The 22,304-nt window shown below is 36.1% G+C and overlaps 2 protein-coding genes across 7 annotated transcripts in view; one reads left to right on the forward strand and one right to left on the reverse strand.

The window, feature by feature from the left end:
- The window catches only part of CNST (consortin, connexin sorting protein), a 125,623-nt gene extending 119,769 nt beyond the window's left edge, over positions 1-5,854 (reverse strand). The window contains exon 1 of one of the 2 annotated variants that reach the window (XM_061185377.1): positions 5,767-5,854. The gene's annotated coding sequence lies outside the window, so the exon portion shown is untranslated. Of the gene's footprint in view, positions 1-5,716 lie in introns of both variants that reach the window. The other variant, XM_061185376.1, reaches the window with a different exon arrangement.
- Positions 5,855-6,146: 292 nt separating this feature from the next.
- TFB2M (transcription factor B2, mitochondrial) lies at positions 6,147-21,834 on the forward strand. Of its 5 annotated transcripts, none has more exons than XM_061185381.1 (9): positions 6,147-6,284; positions 6,372-6,600; positions 7,295-7,383; positions 10,949-11,102; positions 11,434-11,582; positions 13,907-13,996; positions 16,524-16,586; positions 19,543-19,694; positions 21,161-21,834. In XM_061185381.1, exons 2-9 carry the CDS (start codon positions 6,390-6,392, stop codon positions 21,336-21,338), a joined length of 1,086 nt encoding a protein of 361 aa, XP_061041364.1. In that variant the 5' UTR covers positions 6,147-6,284; positions 6,372-6,389; the 3' UTR covers positions 21,339-21,834. The 5 variants fall into 5 exon arrangements, with proteins under 5 accessions (XP_061041364.1, XP_061041365.1, XP_061041361.1 ...); XM_061185382.1 differs by having other exon boundaries at positions 6,147-6,259; XM_061185378.1 differs by having other exon boundaries at positions 6,147-6,600.
- The last annotated feature ends 470 nt before the right edge of the window (positions 21,835-22,304 follow it).

Raw genomic sequence — 22,304 nt, forward strand, 5'->3', positions numbered from 1 at the left:
CTAGGGAATCCCTAGGTTTTCCCAGGCATACAGCTGAAAGAGGACAAAAAGCCTATAGGCATCAAAATCCACAAAATTATAATTAACCAAGAGGGTACCTGATATAATAAAAAATTACCTCCTGAATTAAACACTTTAGGTTAATTTGAAATAGATCTTTCTCTGGCTAGCAAAAATACGAACTTTGGTGGACATAAGACCTGTTAGGTCAATTTTAAACTACAGTTCAACTGTAAGACTAAGATGACAAACCATTTCGTCTTATAAAACATTTAATTATATGATTAAAATAAGGAAGTCACATAACATTGCTTCTAATCTTGGCTCTTTACAGTGCTTATGCAATGCTATAGTTATAAACTCTAACTGGCCTGACAAAGAACTCCACAACAACTTTGTTTTCTTAAACTACTGGAGCAAAAGAAACCTAATGATTACTTTGTAAATTGTTGAAAAAAATAAAGCCTAATGACTGAATTTGGATTAAGAAATCACAAATGGATATAAAGCCTTTTTTCAGGGAACTAAACTTCATAATTTTCTAATCAGTATAGTTTCTACAAAATTCCACTCCTCTTTTGAGTTGAACATGAGAGAGGAAATCAAGTCTGTTACTTGGTATGAATCCTCTTGAGACCTGATTTAAGTAAACTTTTTCATGTCCACAGTGGAAAAAAGAAAAATCTAAACTAATCTTTGGTGGTTAATAAGGGAGAAAAATAAAAAACAAAACAAAACACCACTAGGCTTCAATAAATAAAACACATGTTCACAAAAATAAGTCCTTGTTGAAAAATCTAAAGCAATGTTTTTCAGTTCATTTAATAATTCTTTTTAAGATTTTGTTGTACAGCGGTAATACCTGCAGAAGAGAGAAATAGTGAAGAAGAAAAACAATGCAGGCATAAAATAAAAATACAAGTGGTATGCTCTCCAATATCCAGGAACAACAGCATTCTTTATCTTTTCTAAAGTTCACATATTTTAAGGAAATTATTTATTTAAAAACCTATAATATAAAAGGTGCTTCAAAATATTAGTTTGCCTTCATTCAAATTACAAATCCACAGCCACCTAATTCACTGGGTTTTCAAAATGCAGCAAACATAGAAAAAATGTAATTATTTATTCAGGTAGTAGTTTTCCAAGAAAATCAGGTTAGTATTCTCAGAAGAGAACTTAATAGGTACAACAATTACAAAATATTGTTAATTACTAAAATCTCTTAGGTACTGTCAATTAAAATATCAAATGCCCAAATGTCAATAAAGTTGACTAAATGTGTCACTTACTCCTTCAGAATTCTTCCTACAGTCAAAGGGAAAAATAATCTTGATGTCAGTATTTTGACAAACACACACTATTTTTCGTTTCCACATGGCTAATGATGATGAAAAAGGGGGAAGTCCTAAGAGATGGAAGGGAGGAGCTGATACAAAGGCAAAAAGTTTTCATCTCCAAATATGTTAAAGAGCAGAATCTGAAAACTGTGACTAAAACAATTTAAGAAATCTCAACCTATTATAAGATTCAGAACTTTTTAATGATGTATTTCTTTTTTTTGAAGATTGTTTAGATATGATTTTTTTTTTACTTTTTATTAAAGGATATTACAAAATAGTTACTTCAAATGCATTAAAAAAAAAGTATTCCTTGGTTAAAAGGAAATATAATTTCCCCCAAAGGAATGATACATAAATAAGGAAAAGCCTATATTCATGTGACTCTTCAAGGCCCTAAACAGAAGAACACACTCATAACTGTATCAAGACAGATAGACATATTGAGTGCAGAACTTCTCAATAAAAATATAATCCTTAGGCTTCCCTGGTGGCGCAGTGGTTGAGAATCTGCCTGTTAATGCAGGGGACACGAGTTCGAGCCCTGGTCTGGGAAGAGCCCACATGCCGTGGAGCAACTAGGCCCGTGAGCCACAACTACTGAGCCTGCGCATCTGGAGCCTGTGCTCTGCAACAAGAGAGGCCGCGATAGTGAGAGGCCCACGCACCGCGATGAAGAGTGGCCCCTGCTCGCCGCAACTAGAGAAAGCCCTAGCACAGAAACGAAGACCCAACATACCAATCAATCAATCAATCAATAAATCTTAAAAATATATATATATATATATATATATATAATCCTTGTAGAGACCACTTAAATCGAGCCTTTTTAAAAACTGAAACTTGCCAGACTATCAATTATTCTTCCTTAAATAACTAAAGAAAAATTTACTAAGACTTATTTGTAGCAACAAAACAACGTATTCCCTCTCTTATCCAACTAAAATGGTGTCAATGGATAGCTATCTATATTTAAAGACAAATGAAAATGCTCTATTTTCCTACATAATGTGTATGCACCTCTCACGAAACAAGCAACATCCAATAACTATCCCCTTCCCCAAATCTGTCTTTGATCCTTTAACACTCCACACACTGCCAACACTGTGCTAGGTTTATACTGACTAGGTTTTACAGAGGGAGTTTGCTTACTGATCAGGTAATTTAAGATTTCTTTATACCATAAAAGTTGTGGAGGAGGCATGTTGCTCATATTAAATTATACTGAGTATTAGTTAGGCCTTCAAGTAAATTTTGACATTAAATGTAAATGTAAAAGAACAGCTAAAATAGTATTTAGGTAAGTTTATCAGAATACAGACATCAAGATAAGAACGATGATGGGTCTTATTGATCCCCACTGAAGTCAGTGAGCTGCAGTTACCTTTCAAAGAGGGTTATCTTTAAGTTATAACAGCTCTGAAAAAGCGATGGTGCAAATCACCACATCTGTTGCAAAAACAACTTAAAACACATTCCTAGTCAGTATGTCAGTAGCGTTCTCTAAAAAACTGCCATATTCCCTTTACAGTTTAACCAAACCACCACACACGTGTGTGTTCTGCTATTACTCAGGCTCCCAGTGTTTTAGAGCCAAAAAACATACCCTCTTCCTTCCTAGTTTTTGCTAAAAAGATTTTATCTTTCCTTTAATAACAACATCATATATAGAAGCGCATTTACAGAACTCTTAGCCATACCTAAAACCGATTCAGAAAATAAGCCTCCAACAGTGGGTACTCTACCTGTTCACCATAAAGTTCAAACTTCTCGTATGTTTTCAAGTTCTCCCTACTTAATACCAACAGATATAGTAGACAAAGACTCATACAGTGTCTTGAGACATTGCTGACACGCAGATGTAATTAACTGTAAGAGTGACACACCAGGAAATGACTGAGCGCTCTATACATCTTATGACACTCACTAAACAAACACAGGGCACCTGTTAATCCTCCTCAGTATTAACACAGTCAACACAAAGAGGAAGAGACTTTTTGGGACTTTCATCCTGCTAGAATCTTCTCAGTTTGAATATCCCAGCACTTTAGGAAAAAGATTTTTAAATTTACTCCACAGAATTTACCCCAGACTTTCAGGGTAAGAAGATATCTTAAGAATCACACAGTAATCCTATAGATATGTGCTGCCCAATAAGGTCTTAGCCACCGGCTAAGACATGTAGCTGGTTGGAATTCAGATGTACTGTAAATGTAAAATACACATGAGATTTTGCAGATTCAGTATGAAAGAATGTAAAACCTCTCATCATTAACTTTTAAAACTGATCACATGTTGAAATGATATTTATAGAAGTCAAATCAAATATGTTAAAATTAATTCCACCTACTTTTTTACTTTGTTAATGTGACTAGAAAACTTTAAATTGCTCATATAGCTTGTATTATATTTCTACTGGACAGCACTACTGTAGACCCACAGCCTAAATTCTGATAGCAAACTATCACTTGGCATTTCCCAATTACAACTGCCATATAAAAGTCAAAAGAAAAATCAGTATTTTGACTTCTGTCAATTAAACTGGGATAATAAAAAAAAAACTTAAGAATAGTGTAAAAATAGTAGAATCACTTTGCCTGACACCACTAAATAGATATTACATTACTTCAAAAAGGCAAAAATAGCACAGGATGCAAAAACTACACCTCTTAAGAAAATAAGATGGGAAATATACAAACAAGGTTTTTCTAATAAAGTCGGTCTAAATGCTGATTATAAGGTTCATTTTTAAGGGAAATGGATATTTCTGTCATTTCTAGCACCTGGGACCTCAGAAAAATAAAATGTGTAAGACTCTGTCTCTTTTATTATTCAATCATCATCAACCACAAACAAACCATTAACACTATAAAAAGGGAAATAATTACCATAACCTAATTCTCTTTTCCAAAATCAAAAGAATATAACACCACTCAAAAGCAAAATTAAAAACGACATTAATTTCTCTAGGGTTGAGTAGGTTACCTTTGGTCCACAAATATTATAAAATAAGAAAGCATATTTTAAGGTATTTTTTACCACAATTTTTTAAAGTATATGTTAAACGTGAGAAATTCAACAACACAGTTCTATGAGTGAACCATTTCTTCCTCTACCGTAATAGATCTTTCTGCTTTGATTTTTAAAATATTTAGGCCTCAAGGGCTCTTGGGGAAAAAAAATCCAGTGTATTTCTGAATGTACAGAAATATTTTTATAAGGAGAGATGGGGAGACAGCTCAGTAAAAGGATCGGGGGTGTGGAGCTCTCTCAGGCGTTCACAGGATGCAAGAATAACTTCTAGAGTTGTCAATGGGGAAACTATTAAAAAAAGAACTAAAAAAAATTAAGACCAAAGGGTTCCCAGGGCTTCCACAACAGTTGACAAGACACTTTCTACGGTGTCCTAACAAATTTACAACCCGAAAAAGGCCATACTTGGCCATCAGTTCTTTATCCATTTGATATTCATCAGCCTAATAAATCTTCAGACTTCTATTTGCTAGGCGATACATTCCTTAGGAACCTTTTCCTTGTGCATTTAAAATGCCAAGCTCAATTACGCTCCCAGTAAGGTACGCAGAAAGGACTGTACATATTTTAAAATAGGAAGTTGAATGGCTGCAGTTTCCTGCCTTGGTGGAAAGGGTGATGGGTAAAGCTCTTTCTGAGTATAATCCTTAAATACTGAAATCGCTCTCAAAGAATTGAGTCTTCTATCACTGTCCAATAGGTAAAAAGACTGCCAAAATTTCCATTAGAGCATCCTATTTTTAGAGTCTTTGGAATCGGTCTTTTAAACTGTATTCCACAGTACAATGTGTTTGACTAAGTTTACAAAGGCAACAAAATAAGCATCCTAAGACCTTAATGTTTTCAAGCTCTGGAAGGAATTTTAAACTTTTCAATCTTATTTTTTTTATCTTAACTTTAAATCTTATAAACGCGCAAATAAAAATAAAAACTAAGATAAATATTGGCCCAGAGGGAGGAACGGAAGGGAGACACTAGGTGCTTCTTGGCAACCTAAGTGGTGAGGGGAAGAAAACAGGTATGAAGGAAAATAAAACCACCCACAGGGGTGGAGAGACACGGCTGTGGGCAACAGGACAAAAAGGAACAGAGGCGCCGTGGAAGCCGCAGGCTCCGTGGGGAGCCGGGCGAGGGACGACTCCTGGCGCGAGTGCCCTAGGGAGGGAGAAATGGGCGCGCTGCGCAGGAAGAGGCCACGGCGGCGACAGAAGAGAGGGAAACAGGAGAGCGCAGAAAGGGAGGAGGTGAGGGAACAGGGCTCCACCGCACCGAGAGGGCAGAGGCGGCGCTGCCGGAGGAAGACAGCGCCGGGGGAGCAATGAGGGGGTTCCCAAAGGCTTTACCCTAGTCGCGAGTCGGCCGGCCAGCTGCGTCCCGCTCTTCCTCTCCTCACCTGGGAACTGGAGACGAAAAGAGCGCTACCGCCGGGCGCCGGATCCGCTTCCAGCCCCGCTTGCTGACATGGCGGCCGACCAGCTGTCACAGAGCTTGCTCGGCTCTCCCGCCGCTCGAGTGGAGGAGACACCTCTCGCCTTCCCGCCCCGCCTCCCTCTGCGCACCCCTCCCGGCTGGCTGGCTGGTGGCCGGCCGCCCGCGACCGCGGAGCATAGAGCTCGGATGGCTAGAGTGGAGGCGCAGAGGACGGACGACCATAGAGTTCGAGTTCAGACACCGCCTGGATGGTCCGTCTCTCTCCTCGGCCGTCCACTCACAGTCCTCGGGCGTCTGCGCCGGTACGGAAACGGAAGTGACGGCAAAGGCAAGATGGAGAGGTCGTTCGCACTCAAGGTTTGGAGTGTTTACTTCCGCCGGCCTAGACCCGGGGCAGGGAGATGTCGCACGTGGGCTTCCCTGTATGGAATTCGTCGACGATGTAACGACCCTGGGTAACACTGGGACAGGCCTTAGAGGGTGAGAATGTGGGTCCCAGGGGTGGGACTTCCCTCGCGGCTGATGCTGTCAGCCTTGACCCGCGCTGGGCGCTTTTGCATTTTGAAGTCGGGAGCGGTGAGGCGGATGGACGTCCCGGCGGGGAACCGCCGTGGCTTGTCTGACTACTACCCGCAGCTGATGCCCAGTGTGGGATTCGGAAAATCGTCCTCGCGTGTGTACAGATGCCGCTCAGAGACCAAGCGGTACATAACCAGCCCGAGAGTGGCTGAGACCTTGGTGCGGATCCTACGGGGAAAACGAAAATCTTGCCAGCTATTCCTGGAGTGCAATCCAGGTGAGACCCTCGTGGACTTCATTTTCTTGGATGTTCACTTCTGCAGACTGTGTAAAACATGGCCCCTTCCTTTAAGCAGCTTATATGGCCTTTGTTAATCATCACTCCACAAGATATTTCTGTAGCAGTTTTCACTTTATAAAATATTATGATAAAACATGCTCTTAGATTTCACCATCTTCCCAGAAGAACTTTTATCTTACCCTTTCGTGCATCTTCTATAGACTGCAGCAGGATGCTGGGAACACAAGATTTATAGACTTCTTGAAAAATAATTTTTTTAAGCACCATTTCCTATCATGGAGAGTCAGTTCTGTTTAGGTTTGGCAATATCTTTGATGATAAGTATCCAGAGAGTCTATGAGTAAGTGGTAAGCTAGAGGCAACTTTTTTGTTTGTTTGTTTGTTTTTTCTTGAGAGGTAGTGAAACATTGTAAAGAGCGCAGGTTTTGCAGTCTTTGACGGAATGGATTCAAAGCCAAGCAGCACCACGTTCCACTTGTGATGGTGGAGTCAAGTGACTGTATCTAATCCGCAGTTTCCTTATATGTAAATCAGGAGTGTAATATCCACTTTGGGAATGTTGTGAGAATTAAAATTATATCATACAGGTAAAACATCTAATTTCTTTGATATTGAAAAAGATTATGTTGTTTCTTTTGCAAATAAACTTTTCGTTCTGTTAATACACTAGGTCCTGGAATCCTGACGCGAGCATTGCTTGAAAGTGGTGCCAAAGTGATTGCCCTTGAAAGTGACAAGACTTTTATTCCACAATTGAAGGTATATTTTTGTTTCTAAAAATAATTTATTGTTCAATCAGCTGCCTTTGAGTGGTTTAGGGAAGTAAAATTAAGCACACAGTTTATTTTTAAACAATCACTTTTAGGGGCTATGCCATATCTTGTTGGCCCCAGTGACTAGAACACAGTATCAATGATTGTTGAATGACTGAAAGATGGATTCAGAGACTTTTTTTCTAGTTCTAGCTCTGCTACAGATGGGTGACTGAACAAAATGTATAACTGGTATCTCTAGGCTTGTTTCCTCGTTCTAGCAGGCTATGCTGTGCCTCTTCTTTCTTAGAAGGGGATAAGTGAGCTTAGAATCTAATTGGAATGCTAAGATTAGGTTAATGGGGCTGTGTTAACTCTGGACTTAGGGTTTCAGAGGCAAGAAAAGTTTGGTGTATTCAGAATAAATTGCATGGAGTAAAGGCATTATCCAAATGGATTTTTTAGTGAATTTGGCTTCATGTATAGCTGACAAGTTCACATAACAGTAAAGTGGAAATTCCTTGCATCATTGCCAGCCTCTTTTTCTTTTTCTCCTTCCCTCCTTTATAAATCTTTTGATTCAATTCAGGAAACTTATACTTCTCTGTGCCAACTTCCTGAAACCACGTAAAATAGTGTTATCTGAAAGTGCAAGATGACAACAAAAAATGATGAAAATGTATACAAAATCCTGCTTTTTTAAATATAACTATCACATTAGATGGTTGTTTTTCTACAACTGAAAAAATTCAAGGTTTTTGAATTCCGATTATTTAATTGATGTTAAATCTGCTGGAATTCCAAAAACATGAAGAGAAAAAGAACCCATAAAATTATTCAAAGATTCAAGATCATGAAATGTGATTTAGTAAACATAACCATCTGTAATTTCAACCCAGAAATTAAAAACAAGATAGCTCTTATCTTGGTCTTTAAAGGGGGGGTATTTTTTTTTTTTTAAACATCTTTATTGAAGTATAATTGCTTTACAATGGTGCGTTAGTTTCTGCTTTACAACAAAGTGAATCAGTTATACATATACATATGTTCCCATATCTCTTCCCTCTTGCATCTCCCTCCCTCCCACCCTCCCTATCCCACCCCTCTAGGTGGTCACAAAGCACCGAGTTGATCTCCCTGTGCTATGCGGCTGCTTCCCACTAGCCATCTGTTTTACATTTGGTAGTGTATATATGTCCATGACACTCTCTCACCCTGTCACATCTCACCCCTCCCCCTCCCCATATCCTCAAGTCCATTCTCTAGTAGGTCCGTGTTAAAGGGGGGGTACTTTTAAAGATTAATCTACATGTTCACAAAATAATTAAGGTGGTATTAAAATGTCCTTCTGTTTACAGTTTGTTATCCTGTAACACAATGGTTGCTTTTCTATAAGATCAGGATAACAGTAGTCTCAATTTAAAAACAGTTGAATCAATGAAATAGAGTGATTAGGGACTAGAGAATTCCTTACAGTATTTCTTACAGGAATATCAGTCATAAAATGTTTCTGAAGCTGTTAACATAAGCACAAAATTTAAACGTCTAACTCCCTATTCCCCCTCCCCCCTCTCAGCACTAACTTGAGCTCAGCCATTAGTACACGTTCTTTCACTCATTGTAAAGTGAAAAGCCATTCAAAGTTTTGTGTGAGTTCATGTATATTTTCAAGAATAAAAGAGAAGTAGTCATTTATGTAGAAACTTTGCGGCCCTGAATCAGGGCCTTGAAGTGGTGCTCTTAGCAGACAGTGCTTCTAGCCACCCAAAGGCTCACAATTTTGCTCCTAAGAACCAAAATTATTTTCAAGGATAATGCTTGACTCTGGATTTTAATCTAAATTTAAAATCCCATGGACTTCCTTGGTGGTGCAGTGGATAAGAATCCACCTGCCAGTGCAGGGGACACACATTCGATCCCTGGTCCAGAAAGATCCCTACGCTGTGGAGCAGCTAAGCCCATGCACCACAACAGCTGAGCCTGCACTCTAGAGCCTGCGAGCCACAACTACTGAGCCTGTGAGCCACAACTACTGAAGCCCGCATGCCACAACTACTGAAGCCCACGCGTGCCTAGAGCCCATGCTCCGCAACAAGAGAAGCCACCGCAATGAGAAGCCCATGCACCACAACGAAGAGTAGCCCCTGCTCGCTGCAACTAGAGAAAGCCCGCGCGTAGCAATGAAGACCCAACGCAGCCAGAAATTAATTAATTATTTATTTATTTTAAAAAATCCCTCTCACCCCTACTCCATTTCTCTGATAAAATTCCTGGGACTTCACGTTAACAATGTTTCAAGCAGGAACGGTTTGTTTTCCTATATGGATGTGCTAGAGATACACATGTTGCCAATTGTGTTGTGTAATAATAAATCATCACAATATTGTAATCTACTACACTTCAATTTTTTAAAAAAGATAAAATATCTTTAAAAACACCAAAATAATAATAAATCGTGATATATCTCATTTGAATTGTGAAGACTATTGCTGCAGAAATATCTGTATGTGTTCAGTTGAAGAGACGTCAGCTTTTGTGGTAAACTGTCTTATTTCAGCACATTTGTGTCTTCAGCCTGGACTTCAGTATTCAGGTCTATAACTTCCTACCTGCATCTCCACTTGAATCACCTAATAGGCATCTCAAAATTAACATGACCAAAAATACATGGTTTCCACCTCCAGTCTGTTCCTTTCACTAGTTTTTTGCAAGGGTCCCCTTGAAAGTAATCATTAAAATTTACTAAATTTAGGAATAGAACCATATTTATAGGTTGAATTCAAACGGTTAAGAAAACGTAGGTTTTTTAACTCATAACTTTAAATTGCAAATTCACTGAAACCTTGATAAATACCAGTAGAATTTTCTGTGCATGAGAACCTCAGTGTGCACATCAAAACATTGCTCTCTTCTATTTGATTTTTTGTAACTTCGAATTAAGTTTGTAGGGTCTATAGCTAACACTTCCTCTCACTACTAAGTTCTCCAGTGCTACTGCCAGGTGAGCACATCAGGGCAGTAAAAAGATTGAGGTATATTGGACGTCTTCTAGTGTGCAGGGAGCTTTCCTTCTATAGTTGGCTCTGTCTTTAAGAAAAGTAAATGAACAAGAGGAAAATGGAGAGTGACCTACACAGTGAGCTAAGTTCATTTGGTGAAGGACTAACTAAACTGTTCTGGAAAAAAGGAATACTGTCTTGAATCTATCTGCCTTTCACTTTAATGTTTTTATTGTTATTTTCTGTTAAAACATCTTCCCTTGACTAGCAGATGAATCACAGCTCTGAATAACGGAAGCCATTTAGATAAAGAAAGTAAAAGGATATGTAATAATTTGTTGAAGGTTTCTATTTTGGGGGCTTTTTCTTGGTAATATTGTATTCACTTTTCAGACATTAATTGATTTCTATTAACTGTTACATTTTAGGGTATGTTAGTAATGTTTTCTTTGCATCTTTATTTGAGGTAGCAATATTTTTTATAAGAATTACTTTTTGAAGTAGATCTTGGAATTGTTACAAGGTCTGCCTAACAATGAAATTTCTAAACATGTTCTCTCTGTCTCTCTTTAGTCCTTAGGAAAAAAGGTGAATGGAAGACTAGAAGTGGTCTACTGTGACTTCTTTAAACTGGATCCTAGAAGTCGTGGAATACTAACACCTCCCATTATGACTTCAGATATGCTTTTTCAGTATTTGGGAATAGAAGCACAGCCTTGGTCAAAAGGTGATTTTTGTCATTTAGTAAAGCAAGTACCTTATAATTTGTCAGCTTTCTCTAGCAGTACACCAGGTTTGTTGAGATTTGTGTAAATGTTTATATTACACAGTTTATGGGTGGTTGCTCTTAAGTTGAATATGGTTTTTCCCTCACCTAGATACAATCAGCAGTTTTGTGGAAACCAAGTTCCAGATCAAGGAAAGATGCTAAGGCTTAGTTTTGATCGAAATAACCTTAAAATAATATAGTTTGTTAACCTAATTTGACTCAGTAAAATATGGTCGTAGGAAAAAGTGTTAAGAATTTATTTAAATATTTTTGCTTGTATTCTTAACAGGTGCCCCTTTAAAAGCAATTGGGATCTTACCACCTAAAAATGAGAGAAATGCACTTTGGAAACTTTTACATGACCTATATTCCTGTACTTCTGTATATAAATATGGACGAGTAGAACTAAATTTGTTTATTACTGAAAAGGAATGCCGGGTAGGTTATTAACAAGTACCTAATTTTTTGTTTTAAATGTTCTGCGATTTTTCTCAGAGTAGTCTTAATCTGTGTGATTTTAATTTGGGCTCATGACATTTGAGAGTACTAAGGTTGTTTTTAAATTTTATAGAGCATTATTTAGGTATTATTTTTAAAAGTTTTTTTGTGTGATAAAATATATATAACATAAAGTTTACCATCTTAACTATTTTAAGTGTACAGTTCAGTGGCATTAAGTACATTCACATTGTGGTACAACTATTATTACCATCCATCTCTTCTCAGAACTTTTTCATCATTCCACACTGAAACTCTGTACCCATTAAACATTAATTCCCCATCTCCCCCCCTCCCCTGTGCCCCGGGTAACCACTGTTTTATTTTCTGTTTCTATGAATTTGACTATTCTGTGTACCTCATGTAAATGGAATCATACAGTATTCCACTTTGTGTCTGGCTTATTTCACTTAGCATACTGTCTTTAGGGTTCATCCAAGTTGTAGCATGTGTCAGAATGTCATTCCTTGTTAAGGCTGAATAATATTCCATTATATAATTAGACACCACCCCACCACCTTTTGTTTATCCATTTCCGTCAATGGATATAATTGACATGTTGCACTGTATAAGTTTAAGGTATATAGTACAATGCTTTGACTTACGTACATCATGAAATGATTGCCATAATAAGTGTGGTGAACATCCATCCTCTCATATAGACACAAAATAAAAAAATATTTCTCCTTGTTATGAGAACTCTTAGGATTTACTCTCTAACGACTTTCATATGTAACATACCACAGTGTTAATTATGTAGTTGTACACTACATAACTGGACGTTTGTACCTTTTGACCACATTCATTCAATTCCCCCTCCCCTCCACCCCTGCCTCCGGTAACCACAAATGTGATTTTTTTCTATGAGTTTGTTTTTTGAAATATAATTGACCTAAACATTGTGTTCGTTCCTGCTATACAATGGTGATTTGATATGTCTGTATATTACAAAATGATGACAGATGTCTATATATTACCATCTATCATCATACAAAGATATATATTATTATTGACTATATTTCCCACACTGTACATTTTATCCCCCTGATTCATTTATTTTGTAATTGGAAGAGTGTGCCTCATAATCTCCGTCATCTGTTTCACTTATTCCCCCACCCCCTCATCTCTAGCAACCTTCTGTTGTCTCTATCTGTGACTCTGTTTCTGTTTTTATGTTTGTTCATTTGTTTTGTTTTTTAGATTCCACATATAAGTGAAATCATATAGTATTTATCTTCCTTTGTCTGACTTATTTCACATAGCATAATACTCTCTAGATCCATCCATGTTGTCAAAACTGGCAAGATTTCATTCATTTTTATGGCTGACTTATATGTGTGTGTATATATGTATATGTAAAACATATACATCTTCTTTATCCATTCATCTACCAGTGGACACTGAGGTTATATACCTTTCTCGGCTGTTGTGAATAACGCTGTAGTGAACATAGTGTTTTAGACTTTTTATTCTTTGAAATCAAAGGGCTTCCTGAAGTCCTTGAGAGTTATGTTTCTTTGCTGCCCAGAATGCTTCATATTATTAATCTTACAATCCAAGATAACTGGAAATGCTTATTTGTATATAAGAGAACTCTGGGTTGAGATGGGGGGCGGCGGGAGATGAAAGCAAGAGATGAAAGGATGATTTGCTTACCAAGATCCAAATAGTAAGTAAATAGTGACTGTCCCTGGAAGAGAGCAGGGGACTCAGAGCCTTGAGGCTGTGTGCATACATGAAGGAATGAAAGGAAGAGAAATAGGAAATGCTTCGTCAGGTTTCATCTTGCTACTAGTAGAATGTTCTAATGTTTCTTTTACCATGGACCTTTTCACATTTGGTTTTCTCTCTCTGTAGTGCCCTTTCATTCAGTGAGGTAACCTCTGATCCTCAAGTGTCAGCCTAAGTAATTCTTGACTCAAAATTTAATAGCCCAGCTAATGCACGTTTCTATCACACTTACCCTTCACCACAGTAATTATACACTTCTGTGTCACTTTTTGTTTAATGAGAATTTGCCCTGATAGGTGATATGGTTAAAGGAAATCAGTCTCAAATACATTATATTTTAAGTGTACATGATGATATATTTCAATATGAAAGTTTAAGAAGACTTTCTCTTCTTTGAAATGATTAAGATTCTGCATTTAATTCTAATTTTCTTTCATTTGTAGATATCATTAAGGTATTAAGATCTGACATATGATTTTGACTGATTGGCTATAGCTATGTATAACATGTAACTTCTATTTTCCTTTTACTAGAAAATAATGGCAAATCCCCAAAATCCAGGCTTGTATCAAGCATTAAGTGTGCTCTGTCAAATAGCTTGTGGGATTAAGCTCTTGCATACAGTGAGTAAAATCCTTCTAAATTTCAACAAAGAACTTCATGGTTTTTCAAAGAGCCTGTATTTCTGTGACCAGATTAATTTTATTATTTTTCCCAAGTGTTAAAGATAATAGAGCACTGTACTGATGTTTTTCTGTCACAAGTATTTATATACTTCTCTCATTATAAAAATAATATATTCTCATTATAAAAATGTGAGACATGTTAAAGAAAGAAAAGAATTTAAAAAATCATCACTACAGTTCTACCACCCAGAGGTCACTATTGATGTTTGTGGCATAATTTCAGTTTTTTATTTTTCCTGTTTTTTTTTTTTCTTTTTTGTGTAGAGGAGATTATATTATTTTTTCATTTAATAGCTAATAGTTAATTATAAGATTTTTTTTCCCTTCTATCTAAACATTTTTCTTAAATTTTTAATGACTACTTAATACCTCATTATAGAGCATTCCCCTTTTTAGTTTATTTCCTTAGGCAAGATCAGAGTTGTCTAATAGGAAGACAATACAAGCCACATATGTAGTTTTACATTTTTTTTAGTAGCCAGGTTACGAAAAGTAAAAAAGAAACAGGTGAAATTAATTTTAATATTATGTTTTATTGAATCTTCTCAATTCAAAACATTATTTCAGTGTGTAATATTTTTAAATTAGTTATTACATAATTTACATTCTTTTCTGTGTACTAAAAATCCATTGTATATTTTACACTTACAACCAATTCAGACTGGACACATTTCACATGTTCAGTAGCCACATGTGACTGGTGTCTACCATTTTGTGTGTGTGTGTGGCTGCCATTTTTAATAGAGGCCTAAAAGCATAAGAAAAAAATAATAAATACCATTTCTTTCATACCATAATTTACCCATTCTCTTTTTTTTATTTTAGTAGACTAGAGTATATATCAAATTGTTTTTATAAGGAATATGTTTGTATATTTTATGAGCCCTTGTTCTTCCAAGGATATATTGGTTTAATTTTAAAAGAGTGTTTCTCCATGTAGTCTCTTCATTGCTTTTGTCCAGGAACACATGAAGACCTTCAGTGCACACTTAGTTGTTAGAACGTTATCTCATTTGATTTTAGCTTTTGTTCCAATTCTGGTTTTTTTTCCTCCAAAACGTATCAGGCTCTTAGATTGGATCTCTTTGTTCCTTGTCTTTCGTATCTGTCATACTCTCATCCTTTTTCTGTATTCCCAGAAATCTTTTTCACATTTAGCCTTCATGACACTGACCCTGCTTTCTGCCTATACTACATATTGTAATCTTGGTACTGTAGTTCTTGGTTTCCCTAAAATCCTTTCTTAACCCCACTGATCTCCTCTCATTCTGTTGGCTTTTCATCTCAGCTCTTCTCTCTTCCTGGCTTTTGGCTAGTTTCTTCATAGAAGGCCCTCTGAGGACTTCAGCTTTCAGGATAGTTTTCTTTTTCTGCAGTATTTGTTTTCAAAAGCCCTATGTTGAGTTTTGCCATTTATTATCCTCCAGAAAGGAGAGGTCTTTCTGGACCCGGTATTTTTAACATTTGTCTATTATATATCTACTACTGGATGGTCCGTTGTTGAATTCAATTCCCAAGGTCTTGCAGGTCTTCCTCTCCTGTGGGTTTGGTGGATGGGAGTGAGGTCTTCTCTGTGCCTACTGCAGTGCCCTAAACTGCTGTGGATAGACCAAGTGTGGGGGGAAGCTGCAGTGCCCGCTGCTGATGCTGCTTTGCCTTCCTCCACTTAGTGACATTCCTGGACCTGCTGGGAGTTTCACAGATGAGCAACAATTGCATTTTTCATTCTACATCAATTGCCACTGCAATTAGTAATAAATTATCGTTTCTGACAATAGCCTTCAAACCTTACATCCAATATTATAAGTTTTAGTCTTTTAAGTCTGTGTCAAATGCTGTTATTTTGGAATTTAATGTGTGTATATGTATTTATATATATATATATATATATGTATACACACACACACACACAAAATAATTTTTCAGTTGGGTCATCTTTTAAAATTGCTTCACGTACAAAATTGTATGTACAAAAGTTAGATACAAGGAAGTAATGATCCTTTTAAAAATTGACACAAGTTTCTTTATTTGTCTTATCTCCTTACATGTCCCAGCATATTCATATCAGTGGTTTTTTCACTAAGGTAGGGCAAAAACATCCCCATAATTGATCTGATAGCCCCTAAACTGATTGTGACTGTAATATGCTGGCTATTAAAAATAACTTTAGAATGTATTTGCATAACTATATTAAGGGCAACTCTCTTTTATCTAAGCAAGTAATAGAGTTACCAGTATTTGGATAGACCTTTGACTCCCCTTTTCTTTATCAAAAAAAACGAGAGAGAAATGTGTATGATTTAACTGTCACATGTTGTTTTTCTTACATTCAGTTAGACTGGAGACTTGGCTTTAATTCATTCTGTTGTTTAGGCAAGACATTTTTAAAGGCAGTAATAATGTGGGGCACTTTGCACAAAGAGAACTGAAAGAAATGTTTTCTTTTTGTTTATCTTCACTCAAGGAGTCTTGCTTATCATTTGGCACATATACCGCAAATGGGCAGCTGGCAAAGCAAAAGCATAGGGTAAGAACGAATGAATACCCTTCCCTTTTTTCCTCTAATGTAACAGTCTTTGTTTTCTTTTACATTATCTGGTATTCTGTATTTACTTAAATTTTTAATTTTAGAATATCTAGAAAATTTTTTAAACATATCTTATTGATTTTAATATATTCAAATTATTTTGGAAGGGAGTTATATTTTTCAGCTGTTTATACAATGAATGCTAGCATAGTAATAGGCTTAAACACAGATTCTGACTTTATTTTTATATATAAATTTATTTATTTATTTTTGGCTGCGTTGGGTCTTCATTGCTGCACACGGGCTTTCTCTAGTTGTGGTGAGCGGGGGCTACTCTTTGTTGCTGTGCACGGACTTCTCATTGCGATGGCTTCTCTTGTTGCAGAGCACAGGCTGTAGGCGCACGGGCTTCAGCAGTTGTGGCGCACGGGCTTAGTTGCGGCATGTGGGATCTTTCTGGACCAGGGCTCGAACCCATGTCCCCTGTATTGGCAGGTGGATTCTTAACCACTGCACTACCAGGGAAGCCCCTGACTCCTATTTTTAACTTTTGAAATGAAGATACCTCTCAAATTTGGAAAACGCATGAATATTAAAATGATTATTCATCTAATTTGATAAGCTGAAAGCAAGATTTTATACCTTATTAATAAATCAGATATGTAATATTACTACTTATAATGGTTTATTTCACTAACAGGTACATCTTGTTTCTTACCCTAGGGGTTGGGCTTTAATTTTTGTTTATTTTTTCCCTTCATAAAGAACCAAAGTGATTATGTTACAGAGTGATCCTCCATTTAGATTATATAGGGCTACTTATAGTGAAGTTGTAATAAAGTAGCTTTAAAAAACAAATTTTTTTTAAAACAATTGTTTTAAAAACAATTTTCGGACTCAATTCAGAAGTTCCACTTCAGGATTAAATGCTAATGATTCCCTAATCTCAGCGTATTAGTTCAGTCTGACTTTCCCATAGCTTACTACTTTGGTTTTTTTCTCGCTCTTGCCACTAAAGGAAAAAAGGAAAATTATCAGTTTAGAAATATTCTGATTTTAGAATAATCAGTGATCATTGTGATTTTAGTTCTGTTTCACTATCCATAAACATAATTTATGTAGCCTCACAAAACAGAATAGGGGTAATACATTTTGGCTTGATACCAGTAGGAATTTATCCAAATGACCCTGAAATTAATAACCCTGCATATAGGACACTTTCCCATTTTCTCAATGACAGTGTCAAAAGCTAAAACATTTTTTTGGCCGACATAAATGCATAAACTTTTAGGGATGAAAATGAAATAACCAAATGTTATGTTTTATGAGAAAATTTTATTCAGATATTTCACATGTCTGATGTCAGTGTGTTCATAATTGTTATAGAAGCACTTTTAGATATTTAACAGTTTTTTAAAGCACATGATCTTCATTTCCATCCAAGTGGTTTGAGGTTTATACTTTTTTGAAGCCATGTTTTCATGCTGTCACTGGAACTTTTTTCCTAAGCTACCTATAACCATTTATTGAACATCAGGAAAGTTGTTTTTTCCCTACTTACCAAGTAAACCTATATCTGTAACTCCAAATCTATTTACAAGATGCTGTTTAAAGTCACCTTCCAGGGACTTCCCTGGTGGCACAGTGGATAAGAATCCGCCTGCTAGTTCAGGGGACAGGGGTTCGAGCCCTGGTTCAGGAAGATCCCACATGCTGCAGAGCAACTAAGCCTTTGCACCACAACTACCAAGCCTGCGCTCTAGAGCCTGTGAGCCACAACTACTGTAAATAAATATATTTTTAAAAATAAATAAAAAAGTCACCTTTAAAAGACTTGTTAACAACAGCATATAATGCTATCAATTGTGAGGTTATTCCCCTCCCTAATTGATAATTGCTAAGTATGTTAAAATTTTATTGCCTTCCTTTTTTACTAATTTCTTCAGCTACAGGAATTCAAAACTAGAAACCAGAATTGATTGAAATTTTTTTTGGCCAACATGTCTTCCACAAACAGTATTTATGTTTAAATATGTATATACATAGGTATTTATTATAAAGTAAATAAGGGGTTACTAGCTAATATGTGAGATTTCCTAAGAACTCAAGCATAAGGTTCCCTCTGATCTGAGGAATAATTTTAGAGGAAAAAACATCTTAATGTTACATCAAGTCACATACAGTTTTTATTTTAATCTGTATAATACTATATACTAAAGCAGGTTGGCAAACTTTTTGTGTAAAGGGCCAGAGAGTAAATATGTTATGCTTTGCAGGTCCCATATTCTTTGTGGGTTTGTTGTTGTTTGTTTGTTTTTTTAAGAATCCTCTATAAATGTAAAAACTGTTCTGAGCTCCATATTATACAGAAACAGGCAGGCCATGTACCATAGTTTGCTAACCCTATATTTTTTTAAAATCCAACTAAAAATTATAAGGCGATAATTTTTTTTATGCTTAGGATCTGGTGTTATGCCTCAAATACAGAAGAGACTCGGCATATGCTAGTGTCACGTTTAGGATTTCATTTTTCCCTGCTTACAAGTTAATAAGCTGTTACTGTTTCATGGGTGCTGGGCAAAGACACAGACTCCTGTGTCCTGTGGAAGAATGTGATATTGCGCAGTTGGGTGGTGTGCATGCAGTGGGTTTGCACTGCAGCTGAGGAACACAGAGCTGGGGGAACCCACCTCTCTTTAGCAAACATTAATGTCAGTCTATAGAGAGACATTATCTCATCCCCCAAGGTGACTCACTGCAAACAACCCTGAGGAATGGCCCAGGTTAAGAGGCAGTTGGGGCCTTGCATTCTTGTCACATCCAAAAAGAACCTATAGGGACATGCAGGGTGTATTGTGATTGCCTCTTCCAAAAGGTAGCTTGAATGCGTAAGTGAACAATGTCTTGCACTGGCAATATTTTATGACTAACACATTTTATTTTCCTTTCTCTGCAGGAATCATTAGAACAAAACCTGTGTTTTATTCAACTGACTCCTCATAGGGATTTATTTACGGGAACCTTAACACCTTTTAACTACGATGTGTTTTTTCACATGTTAAGGCAGTGTTTTATGAAACGCAGTGCCAAGCTAATAGACCATTTACAGTAAGTAAGAAAAATAAAAGCAAATATAAAAGTAGCAACTTAATGTGCAAATTGTACTTTCACGTTAGAGCTTTGTTTTTTATATTTTTTCTATCTTCATTAACAGTGAGGTACCATGTTTTCACTCATGTATTTGTCTCTACAAAATACTTCATTCTCGCCGGTACACATTTTGAGGAAAATGTATTTTCCACATAATCTCCTGAGCTTAATTTTTTTTTTTCTTCTTTGAAAAAACAACCAGGGATGCCTACAATTTGTTTTATCTTTGTCAGGATTAATCTACCTGAAGAACTGGCTGCTTGCCCCAGCATTAGTGGTAGCATTCCCACCATCCACCTCTTGTCATTGCCTGTCGTTAGTGGTTCTGTTTCCTAGCCAAAGTAGGCACAGATCATTATACCACCCTAGTCCTCCTGCTCTGGATCAAATTCTATGTTTCTACCTAAAGCCTTATAAAAACTATACTGTTACTGTCTGCTTTATATCTATGTAATTTTTACATAGGGCTGATGTGTACAGTTCTGTAAGTTATGCATTTTACCATGTACTCATCAGCCCATAGTCATTCAAAGTACTGTCAGAGGGTGGGCAAAATAAATAATCATTTTAATTAATTTGATCATCATTTAATGTATAACTCTGAATGAGCTGATGATTGAACAATATTTATGTAAAAATAAATGTTAAAAGTGGCAGTCGACCAGTAAAAGTCATCTGTTTTTCATCTTGTCACCTTGTGATAGTGGCTATTTTGAATGAAAATATCAAGAGTGTAGGAAATTAAGGAATACATATGATAAACTGTGGTTTAAAATGTAAAGAATTGCCTTGGAGAGCCTGTGGATTGAAAGGATGTTTACAGCTGTGACCAAGATTCCATTCACAGTCAAAAAGTATTGGAAATATTTTCCACCAAAATATTTTAGTACAGTTGTTTACTTGTTATTGTCAGAGGCTCACTGGTGGTTTCTTGCTAGGCTAATAAAATAAGGCAGTTTTCTGCTTTATAATTTATTCACAGTAATTGTTACATAAAAATGTGAAAATTATTTCCTCTTCTGAAAACAAACAGTAGTTTCTGCTGTTTGTACTTACTAAACTTTTACATGAACCTAAATGGAGTTAAGAATATTTTTGCAAAGAGAATTAAAAGATGAAAGGTAGGCAGAAAATTTTTAAGGGCAATGTTAAACCCTTAGGCAATGTTAAAGAATTTTACCTAAGAATTGATTAGAACATGTTAAAGCCTAAATCAGCTCTTTTCATTACAGGCAAGCCATGAAACTTTAGGAATAGACATAGTTAAAGCTATATATAATAGGCAGGCTATTAAACTGAATAAGATTAATTATATATAATAAGTTAGGCATTTTAAATTGGGCTTAGAAGCCGCCTCTATCAATATTAACTGACAGTTGTTATGATAAAGAATTAAGCACATTTACTTTGTATTTATTTTGCAGTTCATTGAGTCCAATTGATGCAATGCATATATTGAAGCAAATTAAAAAAAATAAAGATGTGAAAGTAATAGATATGTACCCTGAAGACTTTCAGCACCTTTTTGAAACCATAGAGTGTTACAAAGATGATAACTATAAGTGGCTATATGATGACTTCATGGAAGATGTAATCATATAGAGAAGTGGACTAATAAGACATTAACTGGAGCTGTTTATTTATTTGGAAATTATGGCACAAATGAAAAAGAACTGAGTTTGAAAAGCTCACATCCTCTCAACAGAAGATAACTGTTCTTGTTTTGCACAGCTAGGCAGATCATTTCTTGTGCCGTTGATACCATTACTGTATTGGATAAAATAATGGCTGCTATTTTATTCAAACTGAATAAAAGGAAAACTTCAGTTAATTGTGGATTTGATCAAATTGGATTTGTTTTGTTTTAAATTCCTATCTACTGTAAGCATACTGGTAGTTACAGGGTATTAGCAGATGAAATTTAGTTTTAGAAATTCTTTTGGCCAAATATCTTACGTTATATTTAAATATTCCATTTTCACTGTCGATTTTTATATCCTCCTGGGGGAGCAGAAGAGTTTGTACGTAATTAAACTTGGAAAGTAAACTGATTTAGTGGGTTTTTTTACTTCTCAGTTTGTTGAAATGTATTATCAAGTACTGTACAATGAAATTATTTAAATTTTAATATGGTTTAAATTTTTTTAGAAATTAAAATATTTTAAGTAATAAGATTTTGTGCCTATCTGTTCAAACATAAAATTGACCCTAACTTATTCACTTCAAATTCCGTCACTTATAGTCAGTGTACTTTCAGTGAGTAATTCAGTCTGTGTTATTCAAAACTCTCGTGCATTTTCGTTCCATCAAGAAAGTTCATCTGAAGTTAGACCTTTACATGAACCTAAATGGAATTAAGAATATTTATTTTCTTAGCTCTTTGAAGAAGCTACTAGATTTTACCTGAGACATCTAATCTCCTCTGTTAGATTTCTTTGCTGTTATAACACTTCATAATACCTAAGGCATATTATTAGTAAGTAACTCTTTTTAAGGCGTGTGTTTTTAATAACACTTAGCCAAACCAGTTCTTCCCGACTTCCCTACTATTGTCCTTGGTTCACAATT

This window comes from Eubalaena glacialis, chromosome 3 (assembly GCF_028564815.1).
Source record: "Eubalaena glacialis isolate mEubGla1 chromosome 3, mEubGla1.1.hap2.+ XY, whole genome shotgun sequence".
NCBI classification, from domain to species: Eukaryota; Metazoa; Chordata; class Mammalia; order Artiodactyla; family Balaenidae; genus Eubalaena; species Eubalaena glacialis.